At 54.6% G+C, this 24,931-nt stretch overlaps 1 protein-coding gene across 1 annotated transcript in view; it reads left to right on the top strand.

Moving 5' to 3' along the window:
- Positions 1–3,696: 3,696 nt before the first annotated feature.
- Positions 3,697–24,931, top strand: part of LOC144955707 (glyceraldehyde-3-phosphate dehydrogenase-like) — a gene marked incomplete at its 3' end in the record, with an annotated part of 23,331 nt that continues 2,096 nt past the window's right edge. Inside the window, exons 1-5 of the mRNA XM_078885854.1 lie at positions 3,697–3,721; positions 14,530–14,581; positions 16,200–16,299; positions 20,643–20,749; positions 24,517–24,607. Coding sequence (XP_078741980.1) covers positions 14,559–14,581; positions 16,200–16,299; positions 20,643–20,749; positions 24,517–24,607 — 321 coding nt within the window. The remainder of the gene's footprint in view (positions 3,722–14,529; positions 14,582–16,199; positions 16,300–20,642; positions 20,750–24,516; positions 24,608–24,931) is intronic.

Here is a 24,931-nt window from a genome sequence, read left to right as displayed (position 1 = left end):
CAGATGTAGATGCCACTGGTTCTTCACATTCTGTAGATGTAGATGCCACTGGTTCTTCACGTTCTGCAGATGTAGATGCCACTGGTTCTTCACATTCTGTAGATGTAGATGCCACTGGTTCTTCACGTTCTGCAGATGTAGATGCCACTGGTTCTTCACGTTCTACAGATGTAGATGCCACTGGTTCTACACGTTCTGCAGATGTAGATGCCACTGGTTCTTCACATTCTACAGATGTAGATGCACTGCTTCGTCACGTTCTGAAGATCTGTTCGTACATTCACCGTCTCATCAGCAGCAGCAGCAGCATCAGCATCGCCGCGTTCGGCTTGGACCTGGTTCCCTCCTCGAATAGATGATATTTATTTGTAACTCTTTGGCTAAATGTGTCCCTCTCCAAAGGGCAGCGAAGTGTGAGCTGGGGCCTGCGTATCTGAGTCGTCTGCGGTGTCCGTCTGCTCTGTGCGAGTGACCTTTTGCTGAGGATACGTCCGATGTAAATCAAATCTCGCGTCAGCGGTGTATCAGAGACGGGAGTGTTTACATGTGTGTGTGTGTACATGTGTGTGTGTGTACGTGTGTGTACGTGTGTGTGTGTGTGTACGTGTGTGTGTGTGTGTGTACGTGTGTGTGTGTGTACGTGTGTGTGTGTGTACGTGTGTGTGTGTACGTGTGTGTGTGTGTACGTGTGTGTGTGTGTGTGTACGTGTGTGTGTGTGTGTGTACGTGTGTGTGTGTACGTGTGTGTGTGTGTACGTGTGTGTGTGTGTGTACGTGTGTGTGTGTGTGTACATGTGTGTGTGTGTGTACGTGTGTGTGTGTGTGTACGTGTGTGTGTGTGTACGTGTGTGTGTGTGTGTGTACGTGTGTGTGTGTGTACGTGTGTGTGTGTGTACGTGTGTGTGTGTGCGTGTACATGTGTGTGTGTGTGTAAATGTGTGTGTGTGTGTGTAAATGTGTGTGTGTGTACGTGTGTGTGTGTGTACGTGTGTGTGTGTGTACGTGTGTGTGTGTGTACACGTGTGTGTGTGTGTACACGTGTGTGTGTGTGTACGTGTGTGTGTGTGTGTACGTGTGTGTGTGTGTGTACATGTGTGTGTGTGTGTACGTGTGTGTGTGTGTGTACGTGTGTGTGTGTGTGTACGTGTGTGTGTGTGTGTACGTGTGTGTGTGTGTACGTGTGTGTGTGTGTGTACGTGTGTGTGTGTGTACGTGTGTGTGTGTGTGTGTACGTGTGTGTGTGTGTACGTGTGTGTGTGTGTACGTGTGTGTGTGTGCGTGTACATGTGTGTGTGTGTGTAAATGTGTGTGTGTGTGTGTAAATGTGTGTGTGTGTACGTGTGTGTGTGTGTACGTGTGTGTGTGTGTACGTGTGTGTGTGTGTACACGTGTGTGTGTGTGTACACGTGTGTGTGTGTGTACGTGTGTGTGTGTGTGTGTGTACGTGTGTGTGTGTGTACGTGTGTGTGTGTGTACGTGTGTGTGTGCGTGTACGTGTGTGTGTGTGTACGTGTGTGTGTGTGTACGTGTGTGTGTGTGTACGTGTGTGTGTGTGTGTGTACGTGTGCGTGTACATGTGTGTGTGTGTGTACGTGTGTGTGTGTGTGTACGTGTACGTGTGTGTGTACGTGTACGCGTGTGTGTGTGTGTACGTGTGTGTGTGTGTACGTGTGTGTGTGTGTGTACGTGTGTGTGTGTGTGTACGTGTGTACGTGTGTGTGTGTGTGTACGTGTGTGTACGTGTGTGTGTGTAAATGTGTGTGTGTGTAAATGTGTGTGTGTGTACACGTGTGTGTGTGTAAATGTGTGTGTGTGTACACGTGTGTGTGTGTACACGTGTGTGTGTGTACGTGTGTGTGTGTGTACGTGTGTGTGTGTACGTGTACGTGTGCGTGCGTGTACATGTGCGTGTACATGTGTGTGTGTGTACGTGTGTACGTGTGTGTGTGTGTACGTGTGTGTACGTGTGTGTGTGTACGTGTGTGTGTGTGTACGTGTGTGTGTGTACGTGTGTGTGTGTGTACGTGTGTGTGTGTGTACGTGTGTGTGTGTACGTGTGTGTGTGTAAATGTGTGTGTGTGTACGTGTGTGTGTGTGTACGTGTGTGTGTGTGTACGTGTGTGTGTGTGTACGTGTGTACGTGTGTGTGTGTACGTGTGTGTGTGTACGTGTGTGTGTGTACGTGTGTGTGTGTACGTGTGTGTGTGTGTACGTGTGTGTGTGTGTACGTGTGTGTGTGTGTACGTGTGTGTGTGTGTACACGTGTGTGTGTGTGTACGTGTGTGTGTGTGTACGTGTGTGTGTGTGTACGTGTGTGTGCGTGTGTGTGTGTGTGTACGTGTGTGTGTGTGTACGTGTGCGTGTGTGTGTACGTGTGTGTGTGTACGTGTGTGTGTGTGTGTGTACGTGTGTGTGCGCGTGTGTGTGTGTGTACGTGTGTGTGTGTGTACGTGTGTGTGTGTGTGTACGTGTGTGTGTGTGTACGTGTGTGTACGTGTGTGTGTGTGTACGTGTGTGTGTGTGCGTGTGCGTGTACATGTGTGTGTGTGTGTGTAAATGTGTGTGTGTGTGTGTAAATGTGTGTGTGTGTAAATGTGTGTGTGTGTGTACGTGTGTGTGTGTGTACGTGTGTGTGTGTGTACGTGTGTGTGTGTGTACGTGTGTGTGTGTGTACGTGTGTGTGTGTGTACGTGTGTGTGTGTGTACGTGTGTGTGTGTGTACGTGTGTGTGTGTGTACGTGTGTGTGTGTGTACGTGTGTGTGTGTGTACGTGTGTGTGTGTAAATGTGTTTGTGTGTACGTGTGTGTGTGTGTGTACGTGTGTGTGTGTGTGTACGTGTGTGTGTGTGTACGTGTGTGTGTGTGTGTAAATGTGTGTGTAAATGTGTGTGTACACGTGTGTGTGTGTAAATGTGTGTGTGTGTACACGTGTGTGTGTGTACGTGTGTGTGTGTGTACGTGTGTGTGTGTGTACGTGTGTGTGTGTGTACGTGTGTGTGTGTGTACGTGTACGTGTGCGTGCGTGTACATGTGCGTGTACATGTGTGTGTGTGTGTACGTGTGTGTGTACGTGTGTGTGTGTGTGTACGTGTGTGTGTGTACGTGTGTGTGTGTGTACGTGTGTGTGTGTGTGTATACATGTGCGTGTGTGTGTACATGTGTGTGTGTGTGTACATGTGTGTGTACATGTGTGTGTACGTGTGTGTGTGTGTGTACGTGTGTGTGTGTGTGTACGTGTGTGTGTGTGTGTACGTGTGTGTGTGTGTGTACGTGTGTGTGTACGTGTGTACGTGTGTGTGTGTACGTGTGTGTGTGTACATGTGTGTGTGTGTGTACATGTGTGTGTGTGTGTACATGTGTGTGTACGTGTGTACGTGTGTACGTGTGTGTGTGTGTACGTGTGTGTGTACGTGTGTACGTGTGTGTGTATGTACATGTGTGTATGTGTGTATGTACATGTGTGTATGTGTGTACATCTGTGTGTGTGCATGTGTGTGCATGTGTGTGTGTGTGTACACAACAACGGAGGGCGGAGGAGCGACGCTCACAACAACGAGCGGAGCGCCGGGTGGCTAAAGCACAGCGAGTTGGCACAGTAGGGGGCACAGGTGGTGCATCAGCCAGTCATCTCGGTCATCTCGGTCAGTCGACCCGTGGCACCTGCTGGGTCTGCCCCGTGACCTCCTGCCAGCGGGCGTTCGACACTTCACGTGGCCTCAAGGTGCACTTGGCCTGGCACAGGAGTCGTGGTGACGTCACCGCCACTTAGTGGCGAATGGCGGTTGTTGTTGTGTGTACGTGTGTCTGTGTGTGTGTACCTGTGTGTGTGTATCACTGTGTGTGTCACTGTGTGTGTGTGTGTGTACCTGTGTGTATCTCTGTGTGTGTGTGTGTACCTGTGTGTCACTGTGTGTGTGTGTCACTGTGTGTATGTCACTGTGTGTATGTCACTGTGTGTGCGTCACTGTGTGTGTCACTGTGTGTGTGTGTACCTGTGTGTATCTCTGTGTGTGTGTGTACCTGTGTGTCACTGTGTGTGTACCCTGTGTGTGTGTGTGTCACTGTGTGTGTGTGTCACTGTGTGTATGTCACTGTGTGTGTGTCACTGTGTGTATGTCACTGTGTGTATGTCACTGTGTGTGTCTCTGTGTGTGTCACTGTGTGTGTCACTGTGTGTGTGTGTGTGTCACTGTGAGTGTACATGTGTGTGTGTGTACATGTGTGTGTGTGTGTCTGTGTGTGTGTACACTGTGTGTGTACGTGTGTCTGTGTGTGTGTGCTACAAACCCGGCGACCCGAGTTCGATTCCCGCTCACGGCCAACACCACCACAGTGACAGCGATTATCTGAGCCGGTCCTGGGCCTCCCCTAGGTCGACTCAGCCTCAAATGAGTAACCTGGTGCCATGGTGTAGTGCGTAGTCAACATCGCTGGCCACCCACCCCCTCTGTGTGTGACCCACAGTGACCCGGTAGCCTTCATAGGCACAGCACTTGCCCCTACAGCCTGTTGCAGGCTACACGGGGCAGCTTTGTCTTTGTGTCCGTGTGTGTGGGGAGCGGTGGTGCAGCGGTGAGCGGCGCGACCCGAGTTCGATTCCAGCTCACACGGTCCAAAAAAAACCGGTCCTGAGCCCTCCTCCCCTAGGTCGACTCAGCCTCAAATGATGCTTGTGGAGTCTTTTGTGGCCACGGTCATTCCCTCCCTTCTCTACGCTTGCGAAACGTGGACCCCCCCCCCCCCCTAATGGAGCATCTTCGCCGATTCGAAACGTTCAGGCTGGGACCTTTCTACGGATCCATTTTGGCTTTAAACCACCAGGCTCATACGTGTGAGGAGCTCATAAATCCTGCAAATATCTGGGACAAAGTCCACATCGGTGAGCTCCTCCGGCAGGCAAGGCTGCGTTGACTGGGCCATGTAGCCCGCATGCCCAGCCACCGCATGCCTAAACAGCTTTTGTTCGGCCGGATCGAGGGGGCTAAACGGGCGCGGCACGGGCTAGAGAGGAGATGGAGTGATGTGGTACAGGAAGACGTGGAGCCGAGTGGACTTGCCGATGACTGGTACCAGCGGTGTCAAGATCGGCCTCAGTGGAGGAGGCTCGTGAAGGACGCTACTGGGCAGTTGGAGGCAGTCGCCCTCCAACAACAACGGAGGGCGGAGGAGCGACGCTCACAACAACGAGCGGAGCGCCGGGTGGCTAAAACACAGCGAGTTGGCACAGTAGGGGGCACAGGTGGTGCATCAGCCAGTCATCTCAGTCGGTCAACCCATGGCACCTGCTGGGTCTGTCCCGTGACCTCCTCCTGCACCTAGCCTGGCACAGCAGTCAACCCATGGCACCTGCAGGGTCTGTCCCGTGACCTCCTCCTCCTGCACCTAGCCTGGCACAGCAGTCAACCCATGGCACCTGCAGGGTCTGTCCCGTGACCTCCTCCTCCTGCACCTAGCCTGGCACAGCAGTCAACCCATGGCACCTGCAGGGTCTGTCCCGTGACCTCCTCCTCCTGCACTTAGCCTGGCACAGCAGTCAACCCATGGCACCTGCTGGGTCTGTCCCGTGACCTCCTCCTGCACCTAGCCGGGCACAGCAGTCAACCCATGGCACGAGCTGGGTCTGTCCCGTGACCTTCTCCTGCACCTAGCCTGGCACAGCAGTACATTGGTGTGAGTGTGTGTACATGTACGTGTGTGTACACTATGTGTGTGTGCATGTACGTGTGTGTATGTGTGCATGCACGTGTGTGTGCATGTACGTGTGTGTGTACGTGTGTGTGTGTGTGTACGTGTGTGTGTACACTAGTGTGTGTGCATGTGTGTGTACGTGTGTACACGTGTGTGTGTGTACACTGTGTGTGTACGTGTGTGTACGCTAGTGTAGTGTGTACACTGTGTGTGTGTACTCCACTAGTGTACGCTAGTGTACTCCACTAGTGTACACACACACACGCAACACGTGCTAGAAGCTACGGCGTGTGAGTGTGCCCGCGTGTTCCACTGCTGTATAGTATCAGTTTGAGAAGGTCACGGATCTAAGTTTAACCTCCCACTCCTATTATTAGCGTCCACTCCGCTCCTAGGCATTCCTCATTGAGACCCCCAGCCCACTCACACCACGGGTTCGAACCCTGGGTCTGGGTCTGGGTGTCTCTGTGTGTCTGTCAGGGGGTTCGTGATGGACATGTTGAGGACACTGAGAGGCTGGGTTCGAGCCCTGGGTCTGGGTGTCTCTGTGTCTATCAGGGGGTTCTTGATGGACATGTTGGAGACACTGAGACACTGAGACACTGGGATCCTGGGTTCGAGCCCTGGGTCTGGGTGTGTGTGTCTCTGAGTGTCTATCAGGGGGTCGTGATGGTCATGTTGGAGACACTGAGAGGCTGGGTTCGAGCCCTGGGTCTGGGTGTCTCTGTGTCTATCAGGGGGTTCTTGATGGGCATGTTGGAGACACTGAGACACTGAGACACTGAGACCTGGGTTCGAGCCCTGGGTCTGGGTGTGTGTCTCTGAGTGTCTATCAGAGGGTCGTGATGGTCATGTTGGAGACACTGAGAGGCTGGGTTCGAGCCCTGGGTCTGGGTGTCTCTCTCTCTGTGTGTCTATCAGAGGGTTCGTGATGGACATGTTGGAGACACTGAGAGGCTGAGTTCGAGCCCTGGGTCTGGGGGTGTCTGTGTATCTACCAGAGGGTTCTTGATGGACATGTCGGGGACACTGAGACTCTGAGGCTGGGTTCGAGCCCTGGGTCTGGGTGTCTCTCTCTCTGTGTGTCTATCAGAGGGTTCGTGATGGACATGTTGGAGACACTGAGAGGCTGGGTTCGAGCCCTGGGTCTGGGGGTGTCTGTGTATCTACCAGAGGGTTCTTGATGGACATGTCGGGGACACTGAGACTCTGAGGCTGGGTTCGAGCCCTGGGTCTGGGTGTCTCTCTCTCTGTGTGTCTATCAGAGGGTTCGTGATGGACATGTTGGAGACACTGAGAGGCTGGGTTCGAGCCCTGGGTCTGGGGGTGTCTGTGTATCTACCAGAGGGTTCTTGATGGACATGTCGGGGACACTGAGACTCTGAGGCTGGGTTCGAGCCCTGGGTCTGGGTGTCTCTCTCTGTGTGTCTATCAGAGGGATCTTGATGGACATGTCGGAGACTTTGAGACCTGGGTTCGAGTCCTGGGTCTGGGTGTGTGTGTGTGTCTCTCTCTCTGTGTGTGTCTCTCAGTTCGGTTTAGGGGCACACGTTGAAAAAGCAAGCAAATAGGATTTGCGTGATGCACTTCGCAAAAAGCGCTTTATAGGATTTGTGTGATGCACTTTTGGGAATGCCCAATCCCCCCGTTGTGGTCCCGTGAATAGTCCTGGGGGTCAGGAGCGCTGACTGCGCCGTTCGGGGTCTCTAGAATCGAGTTACGTCTAGGTGGTGGTGGTGGTGGTGGTGGGTGGGGGGGGGTGGTGGTGGTGGTGGTGGTGGGTGGGGGGGGTGGTGGTGGTGGTGGTGGGTGGGGGGGGTGGTGGTGGTGGTGGTGGTGGGTGGGGGGGGTGGTGGTGGTGGTGGGTGGGGGGGGTGGTGGTGGTGGGGGGGGTGGGGGTGGGGTGGTGGTGGTGGGTGGGGGGGGTGGTGGTGGTGGGGGTGGGGGGTGGTGGGGGGTGGTGGTGGTGGGTGGGGGGGGTGGTGGTGGGTGGGGGGGGGTGGTGGTGGTGGTGGTGGGTGGGGGGGGGTGGTGGTGGTGGGGGGGGGGGGTGGGGGATGGTGGTGGTGGGGGGTGGGGGGGTGGGGGGGGTGGTGGTGGTGGGTGAGGGGGATGGTGGTGGTGGTGGGGGGGTGGGGGTGGGGTGGTGGTGGTGGGTGGGGGGGGGTGGTGGTGGTGGTGGTGGTGGTGGGTGGGGGGGGGTGGTGGGTGGGGGGGTGGGGTGGTGGTGGTGGTGGGTGGGGGGGGTGGTGGTGGTGGGGGTGGGAGGGTGGGGTGGTGGTGGTGGGGGTGGGGGGGTGGGGGGGTGGTGGTGGGGGTGGGGGGGTGGGGTGGTGGTGGTGGTGGTGGTGGTGGGTGGGGGGGGTGGTGGTGGTGGGGGGGTGGGGTGGTGGTGGTGGTGGTGGTGGTGGGTGGGGGGGGTGGTGGTGGTGGGGGTGGGGGGGTGGGGTGGTGGTGGTGGTGGTGGGTGGGGGGGGTGGTGGTGGTGGGGGTGGGGGGGTGGGGGTGGGGTGGTGGTGGTGGTGGGGGTGGGGGATGGTGGTGGTGGTGGTGGGGGTTTCCGCCACTGATGGCGGGACAGATCCAGCAGGTGCCATGGGTCGACTGCTGTGCCAGGCTAGGTGCAGGAGTTCAATGCCCGAGGTGGTCATGATGCTGGCACCTTGTCTGGAGTAATTGGAAGGCATGGGCCAGATCAGCTCAATAAGAACGGTTAGGAGGCTGCTAGATTTTTGTGCAGCCCATGGGCTTGTAATTACCAACACGCTGTTCCGGCATCGGCGCATCCACACCACATCAGGGATACATGCTGGGTGGAGCAGTTGTGGAGAGAGTGGAGAGTTTCCCATACCTGGGCAGTGTGCTCATGACCGGCTCCGGTTTGACAGCAGAGGTCTCACTCCGAATCAGTCGAGCGGCAATATCTTTTCATCGGTTGCGTAACGCTGCTGTGTGGAAGCTACCTGGTCTGTCGCTCCGCACGAAGCTTCTGGTCTTCTCGGCCACAGTCATTCCCTCTCTTCTCTACGCTAGACCCCCCCTAATGGAGCATCTTCGCCGGTTCGAAACATTTAGGCTGGCCTGCCTACGATCCATCCTGGGTTTAACCAGCAGGCTGGATTGTGTGAGGAGCTCACAAATCCTTGAAACATCTGGACAAAGTCCCATCGTCGGTGAGCTACTCTGGCAGGCAAGGCTGCGTTGGCTGGGTCATGTAGCCCGCATGCCCAGCCACCGCATGCCCAGCCACCGCATGCCCAGCCACCGCATGCCCAGCCACCGCATGCCCAGCCACCGCATGCCCAGCCACCGCATGCCCAAGCAGTTTCTGTTTGGCCGCATAGAGGGGGCTAAACGGGCACGACACGGGCTAGAGATGAGATGGAACTGATGGGTGAGTGGGTGGGTGAGTGAGCGGGTGGGTGAGTGGGTCAGTGGGTGAGTGGGTGAGTGGTACGGGCTGGAGAAGAGATGGAGCTGATGGGTGAGTGGGTGGGTGAGTGAGCGGGTGGGTGAGTGGGTCAGTGGGTGAGTGGGTGAGTGGTACGGGCTAGAGAAGAGATGGAGTGATGTGGTACAGGAGGACGTGGAGCTGAGTGGACTTGCCGATGACCGGTACCAGCGGTGTCAAGATCGGCCTCAGTGGAGGAGGCTCGTGAAGGACGCTACTGGGCAGTTGGAGGCAGTCGCCCTCCAACAACAACGGAGGGCGGAGGAGCGACGCTCACAACAACGAGCGGAGCGCCGGGTGGCTAAAGCACAGCGAGTTGGCACAGTGGGGAGTACAGTTGGTTGTGCATCTACCGGTCATCTCAGTCGGTCAACCCATGGCACCTGCTGGGTCTGTCCCGTGACCTCCTCCTCCTGCACCTAGCCTGGCACAGCAGTCAACCCATGGCACCTGCAGGGTCTATCCCATGACCTCCTCCTGCACCTAGCCTGGCACAGCAGTCAACCCATGGCACCTGCTGGGTCTGTCACGTGACCTCCTCCTCCTGCACCTAGCCTGGCACAGCAGTCAACCCATTGCACCTGCTGGGTCTGTCACGTGACCTCCTCCTGCACCTAGCCTGGCACAGCAGTCAACCCATTGCACCTGCTGGGTCTGTCACGTGACCTCCTCCTGCACCTAGCCTGGCACAGCAGTCAACCCATTGCACCTGCTTGGTCTATCACGTGACCTCCTCCTCCTGCACCTAGCCTGGCACAGCAGTCAACCCATTGCACCCGCTTGGTCTGTCACGTGACCTCCTACCACGTGGTTGCCTCAAAGTGACCCTGGGCTCGGGAGGATGGGCGTGGCTAAAGGTGCGAGGGGGCGTGGCTCCGCGGAAAGTGGGCGTGGTCAGGCTGATAGTGGGCGTAGTCAGGCGGAAGGTGGGCGTGGTCAGGCGGAAAGTGGGCGTGGTTAGGAGTAATAGCGGGGGGGGGGTGTGGCTTCAGGCTGTGGCTGGGCTATATAAGGGGGTGAGTTTCGCTGTCCGTTTGTCACCTCTCCTGATCATCGTCCACTTCGCTTCTCCCTTCACAAGGTGAACCCCACACACACCACACACACATCACACACACATACACCACACACACACACCACACACACCAGCCACACACACACCACACATACACCACCCACACACACCACACACACATCACACACACACACACACCAGCCACACACCACACACACACCACACATCACACACACCACACACACCACCCACACCATACACACACACACACCACCCACACCCCACACACACACCACACATACACATCACACACACACACACCACACACACCATACACACACCACCCACACACACACACACCACACACACACACACACCACTCATACACACACACCACACACACCACTCATACACACACACCACACACACACACACCAGCCACACCACCCACACACACCACACACACACATCACACACACACACACCACACACACCACACACACCATACACATCACACACACCACCCACACCATACACACACACAGACACACACACACACACCACACACACACCACACACACACACACCACACACACCACACACACCACTCATACACACACACCACACACACACACACCAGCCACACCACCCACACACACCACACACACACACATCACCCACACACACACACCACTCATACACACACACCACCTACACACTACACACACACCACACACACACACACCACACACACACATCACCCACACACACACACCACACACACACACACAACACACACACACCAGCCACACACACCACACACACACCACCCACACACACACCACCCACACACACACCACACACACACACACCACACACACACACACCACCCACACCCCACACCACCCACACACACCACACACACACACAATACACACACACACAACACACACACACCAGCCACACACACACACCACCCACTGGTTCTTCGCGTTCTGTAGATGCAGATGCCACTGGTTCTTCACGTTCTGCAGATGTAGATGCCACTGGTTCTTCGCGTTCTGTAGATGCAGATGCCACTGGTTCTTCACGTTCTGTAGATGTAGATGCCACTGGTTCTTCACGTTCTGCAGATGTAGATGCCACTGGTTCTTCGCGTTCTGTAGATGTAGATGTCACTGGTTCTTCGCGTTCTGCAGATGTAGATGCCACTGGTTCTTCACGTTCTGTAGATGCAGATGCCACTGGTTCTTCGCGTTCTGTAGATGTAGATGCCACTGGTTCTTCACGTTCTGCAGATGTAGATGCCACTGGTTCTTCGCGTTCTGCAGATGTAGATGCCACTGGTTCTTCACGTTCTGTAGATGTAGATGCCACTGGTTCTTCGCGTTCTGCAGATGTAGATGCCACTGGTTCTTCACGTTCTGCAGATGTAGATGCCACTGGTTCTTCACGTTCTGCAGATGCAGATGCCACTGGTTCTTCGCGTTCTGCAGATGTAGATGCCACTGGTTCTTCACGTTCTGCAGATGTAGATGCCACTGGTTCTTCACGTTCTGCAGATGCAGATGCCACTGGTTCTTCGCGTTCTGCAGATGTAGATGCCACTGGTTCTTCACGTTCTGCAGATGTAGATGTCACTGGTTCTTCGCGTTCTGCAGATGTAGATGCCGCTGGTTCTTCACGTTCTGTAGATGCAGATGCCACTGGTTCTTCACGTTCTGCAGATGTAGATGCCACTGGTTCTTCACGTTCTGTAGATGTAGATGCCACTGGTTCTTCACGTTCTGTAGATGTAGATGCCACTGGTTCTTCGCGTTCTGTAGATGTAGATGCCACTGGTTCTTCACGTTCTGCAGATGTAGATGCCACTGGTTCTTCACGTTCTGCAGATGTAGATGCCACTGGTTCTTCACGTTCTGCAGATGTAGATGCCACTGGTTCTTCACGTTCTGTAGATGTAGATGCCACTGGTTCTTCACGTTCTGTAGATGTAGATGCCACTGGTTCTTCACGTTCTGCAGATGTAGATGCCACTGGTTCTTTACGTTCTGTAGATGCCACTGGTTCTGAAAGGGCCGTCTGGAACGCTCTTCCTTTCCGATATTAAAAGTGGCATCACGGGAGCCCTGTGATACCACTTTGAAATCACCGCCTCGGTTAACAAACTCATTTCTTGAGAGCTTCTGCTTATTGCAGACATAACAGAATCACAGAGACCCACAGACTCACGCAGAGACCCGTAGACTCACGCAGAGACCCGTAGACTCACACAGAGACCCGTAGACTCACACAGAGACTCACACAGAGACCCGTAGACTCACACAGAGACCCGTAGACTCACACAGAGACTCACACAGAGACCCGTAGACTCACACAGAGACCCGTAGACTCACACAGAGACTCGCACAGAGACCTGTAGACTCACACAGAGACCCGTAGACTCACACAGAGACTCGCACAGAGACCTGTAGACTCACACAGAGACCCACACAGAGACCCGTAGACTCACACAGAGACCCGTAGACTCACACAGAGACTCGCACAGAGACCCGTAGACTCACACAGAAACCCACACAGAGACCCGTAGACTCACACAGAGACCCATAGACTCACACAGAGACCCGTAGACTCACACAGAGACCCACAGACTCACACAGAGACCCACAAACTCACACAGAGACCCACAGACTCACACAGAGACCCACAGACTCACACAGAGACCCACAGACTCACACAGAGACCCGTAGACTCACACAGAGACTCACACAGAGACCCGTAGACTCACACAGAGACCCATAGACTCACACAGAGACCCATAGACTCACACAGAGACCCGTAGACTCACACAGAGACCCACAGACTCACACAGAGACCCACAGACTCACACAGAGACCCACAGACTCACACAGAGACCCGTAGACTCGCAAAGAGACTCACATAGAGACCCACAGACTCACACAGGGACCCAAAGACTCACACAGGGACCTGTAGACTCACACAGAGACCCGTGGGAGCCAGAGGACATCCCTGTCGCACCCCAAGGTGTACAGGGAATGGCTCCGACTCCCGGCCACGTAGTTTTACCCGGGCCCGCTCACCATCATGAAGGTCCTTCATGATCGTGAGCAGAGGGTCAGGGACTCCGAAAGCACGAAGAACAACCCAGAGCCCAGGCCTACTGATGGTATCATAGGCCTTGACCTGGTCAATGAAGCAGAGATGGTGGTCTTGTTGGAATTCCATACACCTCTGCTGGAGCAGACAGACATAAAATATGGCATCTGTGCAGGACCGCCCTTTCCTGAAACCGCATTGGGGCTCTGCAAGCCTCTCCTCAAGTCACACACAGTCACACGCTCACACACACAGACACACACAGTCACACAGTCGCACAGTCGCACACACAGACACACATAGACACACACTCACACACAGACACACACTCACACAGACACACACACACAGTCACACACACAGACACACACTCACACACAGACACACACAGACACACACTCACACACAGACACACACACAGACACAGACACACACACACAGACACACACACACAGACACACACACAGACACACACACAGACACTCACACACAGACACACACGCACTGACGCACAAGCTTGGGCCAAGGGCATATGGGGTAGGGGTGGTGATGGTGGTAATGGTGGTAATGGTGGTGATGGTGGTGATGGTGGTGATGGCGGTGATGGTGGTGGTGATGGCGGTGATGGTGGTGGTGATGGTGATGGTGGTGATGGTGGTGGCGATGGTGGTGATGGTGGTGATGGGTCACGATGTGTGGGGGGGGGCTCCCCCCTCCCCCCTCTGTCTGTGGATGCCAGGGCGAAGTTCCATCAATGGGCATCGTCCAGGAATAGCCCCCCAACCCCCCCCTCCCCCGGGTGGAACAGAGCCCCCCCCCCCCACTCACTCGCCACTCCAAATATAAAAACAGCAGCAGCTGCCACTGCTGCTGCAGGGGTCATCAGGGTCAGGATCGAACCCACGACCTCCTGTGTACCAGACGAGGTAGTCAACATCTCATCAGGATTGGGATCGAACCCACGACCTCCTGTGGACCAGGCGAGGTAGTCAACATCTCATCAGGGTCGGGATCGAACCCACGACCTCCTGTGTACCAGGCGAGATAGTTAACATCTCGTCAGGGTCGGGATCGAACCCACGACCTCCTGTGTACCGGGCGAGTTAGTTGATATCTCATCAGATTCGGGATCGAACCCACGACCTCCTGCGTACCAGGCGAGGTAGTTAACATCTCATCAGGGTTGGGATCGAACCCACGACCTCCTGCGTACCAGGCGAGGTAGTCAACATCTCACCTGAGTCGTTTCCCTTTGCAGGTCCCAGAGTCAAGGTTCTCTCAGCAATCATGGTCAAGCTTGGAGTCAATGGGTGAGGAACTCACCTGTACACTCACCTGTACACTCACTTGTACACTCACTCACCTGTACACTCACTCACCTGTACACTCACTCACCTTTACATTCACTCACTTGTACACTCACTCACCTGTACACTCACTCACCTGTACACTCACTCACCTGTACACTCACTCACCTGTACACTTACTCACCTGTACACTCAGTCACCTGTACACTCACTCACCTTTACATTCACTCACTTGTACACTCACTCACCTGTACACTCACTCACCTGTACACTCACTCACCTTTACATTCACTCACTTGTACACTCACTCACCTGTACACTCACTCACCTGTACACTCACTCACCTTTACATTCACTCACTTCTACACTCACTCACCTTTACATTCACTCACTTGTACACTCACTCACCTGTACACTCACTCACCTGTACACTCACTCACCTTTACATTCACTCACTTGTACACTCACTCACCTGTACACTCACTCACCTGTACACTCACTCACCTCTACACTCACTCACCTTTACATTCACTCACTTGAACACTCACTCACCTGTACACTCACTCACCTACACACTCACCTGCACACTCACCTACACACTCACCTGTACACTCACTCGCCTCTACACTCACCTGTACACTCACTCACCTGTACACTCACTCACCTGTAAACTCACTCACCTGTACACTCACTCATCTACACACTCACCTGCACACTCACTCACCTGTACACTCACTCATCTACACACTCACCTACACACTCACCTCTACACTCACTCACCTGTACACTCACTCATCGACACACTCACCTGTACACTCACTCATCGACACACTCACCTGTACACTCACCTCTACACTCACTCACCTCTACACTCACTCACCTCTACACTCACTCACCTACACACTCACTCACCTACACACTCACTCACCTGCACACTCACTCATCTACACACTCACCTACACACTCACCTCTACACTCACTCACCTGTACACTCACTCATCTACACACTCACCTGTACACTCACCTGCACACTCACCTGTACACTCACCTGCACACTCACCTGTACACTCACTCACCTGCACACTCACTCACCTGTACACACCCCCACCTGCACACTCACTCACCTGTACACTCACTCATCGACACACTCACCTACTCACTCACCTACACACTCACTCACCTGTACACTCACTCATCTACACACTCACCTGTACACTCACCTACACACTCACTCACCTGTACACTCACTCACCTGTACACTCACTCATCTACACACTCACCTACACACTCACCTCTACACTCACTCACCTGTACACTCACTCATCTACACACTCACCTGTACACTCACCTGCACACTCACCTGTACACTCACCTGCACACTCACCTGTACACTCACTCACCTGCACACTCACTCACCTGTACACACCCCCACCTGCACACTCACTCACCTGTACACTCACTCATCGACACACTCACCTACTCACTCACCTCTACACTCACCTGTACACTCACCTGTACACTCACTCATCGACACACTCACCTACTCACTCACCTGTACACTCACCTGTACACTCACCTGTACACTCACCTGTACACTCACCTGTACACTCACCTGGGGCAGGTTCGGCCGTATCGGGCGTCTGGTGACGCGTGCGGCCATCCTGCGCGGGAACGTGGAAGTGGTCGCCATCAACGACCCCTTCATCGACCTCAACTACATGGTGAGCGCACGCTCACCTGTACGCTCACCTGTACGCTCACCTGTACACACACCTGTACGCTCACCTGTATGCTCAGCCACTCACCTACACACTGACCCACTCACCTGTACACTCACCTGGACGCTCACCTGTACGCTCACCTGTACACTCACCTGTACGCTCACCTGTACACTCACCTGTACACCTACCCACTCACCTGTACACTCACCTGTACACTCACCTGTATGCTCAGCCACTCACCTACACACTCACCCACTCACATGTACACTCACCTGTACACTCACCTGTACGCTCACCCACCCACCTGTACACTCACCTGTACACTCACCTGTACGCTCACCTGTATGCTCACCCACCCACCTGTACACTCACCTGTACACTCACCTGTACGCTCACCTGTACACTCACCTGTACGCTCACCTGTATGCTCACCCACTCACCTGTACACTCACCTGTACACTCACCTGTACGCTCACCTGTATGCTCACCCACCCACCTGTACACTCACCTGTACACTCACCTGTACGCTCACCTGTACACTCACCTGTACGCTCACCTGTATGCTCACCCACTCACCTGTACACTCACCTGTACACTCACCTGTACACTCACCTGTACACTCACCTGTATGCTCACCTGTATGCTCACCCACCCACCTGTACGCTCACCTGTACACTCACCTGTACACCTACCCACTCACCTGTACACTCACCTGTACACTCACCTGTATGCTCAGCCACTCACCTACACACTCACCCACTCACATGTACACTCACCTGTACACTCACCTGGACACTCACCTGTATACTCACCCACTCACCTGTACACTCACCTGTATGCTCAGCCACTCACCTACACACTCACCCACTCACATGTACACTCACCTGTACACTCACCTGTACGCTCACCTGTATGCTCACCTGTATGCTCACCCACCCACCTGTACGCTCACCTGTACGCTCACCTGTACACTCACCTGTATGCTCACCTGTATGCTCACCCACTCACCTGTACACTCACCTGTACGCTCACCTGTATGCTCACCCACTCACCTGTACACTCACCTGCACACTCACCCACTCACCTACTCACCTGTACACTCACCTGTACACTCACCTACTCACCTGCACACTCACCTGTACAATCACCTGCACACTCACCCACTCACCTGCACACTCACCTGTACAATCACCTGCACACTCACCCACTCACCTGCACGCTCACCTGTGCACTCACCTGTACACTCACCCACTCACCTGTGCACTCACCTGTGCGCTCACCTGTGCACTCACCTGCCCACTCACCCACTCACCTACTCACCTGTACACTCACCCACTTACCTGCATGCTCACCTGCACACTCACCTGCCCACTCACCCACTCACCTGCCCACTCACACACTCACCTACTCACCTGTACACTCACCCACTCACCTGTGCACTCACCTGTGCGCTCACCTGTGCACTCACCTGCCCACTCACCTACTCACCTGTTCACTCACCCACTTACCTGCATGCTCACCTGCACACTCACCTGCCCACTCACCCACTCACCTGCCCACTCACCAACTCACCTGTACACTCACCCACTCACCTGTGCACTCACCTGTGCGCTCACCTGCACACTCACCTGCCAACTCACCCACTCACCTGCCCACTCACCAACTCACCTACTCACCTGTACAATCACCCACTCACCTACACGCTCACCTGTACAGTCACCCACTCACCTGCACACTCACCTGCCCACTCACCCACACACTCACCCACTCACCTGCACACTCACCCACTCACCTGCCCACTCACCCACTCACCTGCATGCTCACCTGCACACTCACCTGCCCACTCACCCACTCACCTACTCACCTGTACGCTCACCCACTCACCTACACACTCACCTGTACACTCACCCACTCACCTACACGCTCACCTATACACTCACCTACACGCTCACCTGTACACTCACCCACTCACCTACTCACCTGTACACTCACCTACACACCCACCTGTACACTCACCCACTCACCTGTGCACTCACCTGTGCACTCACCTGTGCACTCACCTGTGCACTCACCCGCCCACTCACCTGTACACTCACCCACTCACCTGCCCACTCACCTGTGCACTCACCTACTCACCTGTACACACACCCACTCATCTGTACACTCACTCACCTGTACACTCACCCACTCACCTGTACACCCACTCACCTGTACACTCACCTACTCATCTGTACACTCACCCACCCACTCACCCACCCACTCACCTGTACACTTACCTGTACACTCACCTGTACACTCACCTACACACTCACCTGTGCACTCACCTGTGCACTCACCCACTCACCTGCACACTCACCTGTGCACTCACCTGTGCACTCACCTGTGCGCTCACCTGTGCACTCACCCGCCCACTCACCTGTACACTCACCCACTCACCTGCCCACTCACCTGTGCACTCACCTACTCACCTGTACACACACCCACTCATCTGTACACTCACTCACCTGTACACTCACCCACTCACCAGTACACCCACTCACCTGTACACTCACCTACTCATCTGTACACTCACCCACCCACTCACCTGTACACTCACCTGTACACTCACCTGTACACTCACCTACACACTCACCTGTGCACTCACCTGTGCACTCACCCACTCACCTGCACACTCACCCACTCACCTGTACACTCACCTGTGCACTCACCTGTGCACTCACCTGTGCGCTCACCTGTGCACTCACCTGCCCACTCACCTGTGCACTCACCTATTCACCTGTACACTCACTCACCTGTACACTCACCTACTCATCTGTACACTCACCCACCCACTCACCTGTACACTCACCTGTACACTCACCTGTGCACTCACCTGTGCGCTCACCTGTACAGTCACCTGCCCACTCACCTGTACACTCACCCACTCACCTGTGCGCTCACCTGCCCACTCACCTGTGCACCCACCTGCAGGTGTACTCACCTGCCCACTCACCTGTGCACTCACCTGTGCGCTCACCTGTACACTCACCCACTCACCTGCACACTCACCTGTGCACTCACCTGTGCGCTCACCTGTGCACTCACCCACTCACCTGCACACTCACCTGTGCACTCACCTGTGCACTCACCTGCCCACTCACCCACTCACCCACTCACCAGTACACTCACCTGCCCACTCACCTGTGCACTCACCTGTGCGCTCACCTGTACACTCACCCACTCACCTGCACACTCACCTGTGCACTCACCTGTGCGCTCACCTGTGCACTCACCCACTCACCTGCACACTCACCTGTGCACTCACCTGTGCACTCACCTGCCCACTCACCCACTCACCCACTCACCAGTACACTCACCTGCCCACTCACCTGTGCACTCACCTGTGCGCTCACCTGTACACTCACCCACTCACCTGCACACTCACCTGTGCACTCACCTGTGCGCTCACCTGTGCACTCACCCACTCACCTGCACACTCACCTGTGCACTCACCTGTGCACTCACCTGCCCACTCACCCACTCACCCACTCACCAGTACACTCACCTGCCCACTCACCTGTGCACTCACCTGTGCGCTCACCTGTACACTCACCCACTCACCTGCACACTCACCTGTGCACTCACCTGTGCGCTCACCTGTGCACTCACCCACTCACCTGCACACTCACCTGTGCACTCACCTGTGCACTCACCTGCCCACTCACCCACTCACCAGTACACTCACCTGCCCACTCACCTGTGCACTCACCTGTGCGCTCACCTGTACACTCACCCACTCACCTGCACACTCACCTGTGCACTCACCTGTGCGCTCACCTGTGCACTCACCCACTCACCTGCACACTCACCTGTGCACTCACCTGCCCACTCACCCACTCACCCACTCACCAGTACACTCACCTGCCCACTCACCTGTGCACTCACCTGTGCGCTCACCTGTACTCACCCACTCACCTGCACACTCACCTGTGCACTCACCTGTGCGCTCACCTGTGCACTCACCCACTCACCTGCACACTCACCTGTGCACTCACCTGTGCACTCACCTGCCCACTCACCCACTCACCCACTCACCAGTACACTCACCTGCCCACTCACCTGTGCACTCACCTGTGCGCTCACCTGTACACTCACCCACTCACCTGCACACTCACCTGTGCACTCACCTGTGCGCTCACCTGTGCACTCACCCACTCACCTGCACACTCACCTGTGCACTCACCCACTCACCCACTCACCCACTCACCTGCCCACTCACCTGTGCACTCACCTGTGCGCTCACCTGTACACTCACCCACTCACCTGCACACTCACCTGTGCGCTCACCTGTGCGCCACCTGCAGGTGTACATGTTCAAGTACGACTCCACACACGGGCCCTGGAAGGGAGACGTGAAAGCGGAGGGAGGCAAACTGGTCATCGATGGGCACGCCATCACCATCTTCCAGGAGTGAGGGCAACATCACCATCAACAACATCACCATCATCATCACCATCATCATCACCACCATCATCACCATCATCATCACCACCACCATCACCACCATCACCACCACCATCACCACCATCATCATCATCATCACCATCACCACCATCACCACCATCATCATCACCACCATCATCATCACCACCACCATCACCACCACCACCACCATCACCACCATCATCATCATCATCACCATCACCACCATCACCACCATCATCATCACCACCACCATCACCACCATCATCATCATCATCACCATCACCACCATCACCACCATCACCACCATCATCATCATCATCACCATCACCACCATCACCACCATCATCATCACCACCATCATCACCACTATCATCACCACCACCACCATCACCACCATCACCACCATCATCGATGGGCACGCCATCACCATCTTCCAGGAGTGAGGGCAACATCATCATCATCACCATCATCACCAACATCACCATCATCACCATCTTCCAGGAGTGAGGGCAACATCACCATCAACACCATCACCACCATCACCATCACCACCATCACCACCATCATCACCACCATCATCACCATCACCACCATCACCACCATCACCAACATCACCATCTTCCAGGAGTGAGGGCAACATCACCATCAACACCATCATCACCAACATCACCATCATCACCAACATCACCATCATCACCATCTTCCAGGAGTGAGGGCAACATCACCATCAACACCATCATCACCAACATCACCATCATCACCATCTTTCAGGAGTGAGGGCAACATCACCATCACCACCATCATCGATGGGCACGCCATCACCATCTTCCAGGAGTGAGGGCAACATCACCATCAACAACATCACCATCATCATCACCATCATCATCACCACCATCATCACCATCATCATCACCACCACCATCACCACCATCACCACCACCATCACCACCATCATCATCATCATCACTATCACCACCATCACCACCATCATCATCACCACCATCACCACCACCACCATCACCACCATCATCATCATCATCACCATCACCACCATCACCACCATCATCATCACCACCACCATCACCACCATCACCACCATCATCATCATCACCACCATCACCACCATCACCACCATCATCATCATCATCATCACCATCACCACCATCACCACCATCATCATCACCACCATCATCACCACTATCATCACCACCACCACCATCACCACCATCACCACCATCATCGATGGGCACGCCATCACCATCTTCCAGGAGTGAGGGCAACATCATCATCATCACCATCATCACCAACATCACCATCATCACCATCTTCCAGGAGTGAGGGCAACATCACCATCAACACCATCACCACCATCACCATCACCACCATCACCACCATCATCACCACCATCATCACCATCACCACCATCACCACCATCACCAACATCACCATCTTCCAGGAGTGAGGGCAACATCACCATCAACACCATCATCACCAACATCACCATCATCACCATCTTCCAGGAGTGAGGGCAACATCACCATCAACACCATCATCACCAACATCACCATCATCACCATCTTTCAGGAGTGAGGGCAACATCACCATCACCACCATCATCGATGGGCACGCCATCACCATCTTCCAGGAGTGAGGGCAACATCATCATCATCACCATCATCACCAACATCACCATCATCACCATCTTCCAGGAGTGAGGGCAACATCACCATCAACACCATCATCACCAACATCACCATCATCACCATCTTTCAGGAGTGAGGGCAACATCACCATCACCACCATCATCGATGGGCACGCCATCACCATCTTCCAGGAGTGAGGGCAACATCATCATCATCACCATCATCACCATCTTCCAGGAGTGAGGGCAACATCACCATCAACACCATCATCACCAACATCACCATCATCACCATCTTTCAGGAGTGAGGGCAACATCACCATCACCACCATCATCGATGGGCACGCCATCACCATCTTCCAGGAGTGAGGGCAACATCATCATCATCACCATCATCACCAACATCACCATCATCACCATCTTCCAGGAGTGAGGGCAACATCACCATCAACACCATCATCACCAACATCACCATCATCACCATCTTTCAGGAGTGAGGGCAACATCACCATCACCACCATCATCGATGGGCACGCCATCACCATCTTCCAGGAGTGAGGGCAACATCATCATCATCACCATCATCACCAACATCACCATCATCACCATCTTCCAGGAGTGAGGGCAACATCACCATCAACACCATCATCACCAACATCACCATCATCACCATCTTTCAGGAGTGAGGGCAACATCACCATCACCACCATCATCGATGGGCACGCCATCACCATCTTCCAGGAGTGAGGGCAACATCATCATCATCACCATCATCACCAACATCACCATCATCACCATCTTCCAGGAGTGAGGGCAACATCACCATCAACACCATCATCACCAACATCACCATCATCACCATCTTTCAGGAGTGAGGGCAACATCACCATCACCACCATCATCGATGGGCACGCCATCACCATCTTCCAGGAGTGAGGGCAACATCATCATCATCACCATCATCACCAACATCACCATCATCACCATCTTCCAGGAGTGAGGGCAACATCACCATCAACACCATCATCACCAACATCACCATCATCACCATCTTTCAGGAGTGAGGGCAACATCACCATCACCACCATCATCGATGGGCACGCCATCACCATCTTCCAGGAGTGAGGGCAACATCATCATCATCACCATCATCACCAACATCACCATCATCACCATCTTTCAGGAGTGAGGGCAACATCACCATCAACACCATCACCACCATCACCATCACCACCATCACCACCATCATCACCACCATCATCACCATCACCACCATCACCACCATCACCAACATCACCACCATCATCGATGGGCACGACATCACCATCTTCCAGGAGTGAGGGCAACATCATCACCATCACCACCATCATCACCACCATCATCACCACCATCATCACCACCATCATCACCACCATCACCACCATCATCGATGGGCACGCCATCACCATCTTCCAGGAGTGAGAGCAACATCACCATCACCACCATCACCACCATCATCATCATCACCACCATCACCATCACCACCACCACCATCATCGCCATCATCATCATCATCACCATCACCACTATCATCATCATCACCATCATCATCATCACCACCATCACCATCACCACTATCATCATCACCACCATCATCACCATCACCACCATCATCACCATCACTATCATCGCCATCACCATCTTCCAGGAGTGAGGGCAACATCATCACCATCATCACCACCATCACCATCATCACCACCACCATCACCACCATCATCACTATCACCAATACCACTTTTGTATGTGACTCTGTGTGTGTGTCTGTGTGTGTCTGTGTGTGTGTCTGTCTGTGTGTGTGTGTCTGTGTGTGTGTGTCTGTGTGTGTCTGTGTGTGTGTGTCTGTGTGTGAGTGTGTGTGTGTGTCTGTGTGTGTGTCTGTGTGTGTGTCTGTGTGTGTCTGTGTGTGTCTGTGTGTGTGTGTCTGTGTGTGTGTGTCTGTGTGTCTGTGTGTGTCTGTGTGTGTGTGTCTGTGTGCGTGTGTGTCTGTGTGTGTGTGTCTGTGTGTGTGTGTGTCTGTGTGTGTGTGTCTGTGTGTGTGTGTGTCTGTGTGTGTGTGTCTGTGTGCGTGTAGACGTGACCCGAGTAACATCAAGTGGGGTGACGCTGGGGCCAAGTACGTCGTGGAGTCCACCGGAGTCTTCACCACCGTGGAGAAGGCGTCGGTACGGCGGGGGGGGGGGGTGATGGTGGTGGTGGTGGTGGGGGTGGTGGTGGTGATGCGGGGGGGGGGGGTGATGGTGGTGATGGTGGTGGTGGTGGGGGTGGTGGTGGTGATGCGGGGGGGGGGGGTTGGTGGTGGTGGTGATGGTGGTGGTGGAGGAGGTGGTGGTGATGGTGGTGATGGTGGTGGTGATGGAGGAGGAGGTGGTGATGATGGTGGGAGTGGTGATGGTGGTGGGGGGTGGTGATGGTGGTGGTGGTGGTGGTCATGCGGGGGGGGGGGTTGGTGGTGGTGGTGATGGTGGTGGTGGTGGGGGTGGTGGTGG

Source organism: Lampetra fluviatilis, unplaced genomic scaffold (assembly GCF_964198595.1).
Source record: "Lampetra fluviatilis unplaced genomic scaffold, kcLamFluv1.1 SCAFFOLD_908, whole genome shotgun sequence".
Classification (NCBI taxonomy): Eukaryota; Metazoa; Chordata; class Hyperoartia; order Petromyzontiformes; family Petromyzontidae; genus Lampetra; species Lampetra fluviatilis.
This window is presented reverse-complemented; position numbering and strand designations above follow the sequence as displayed.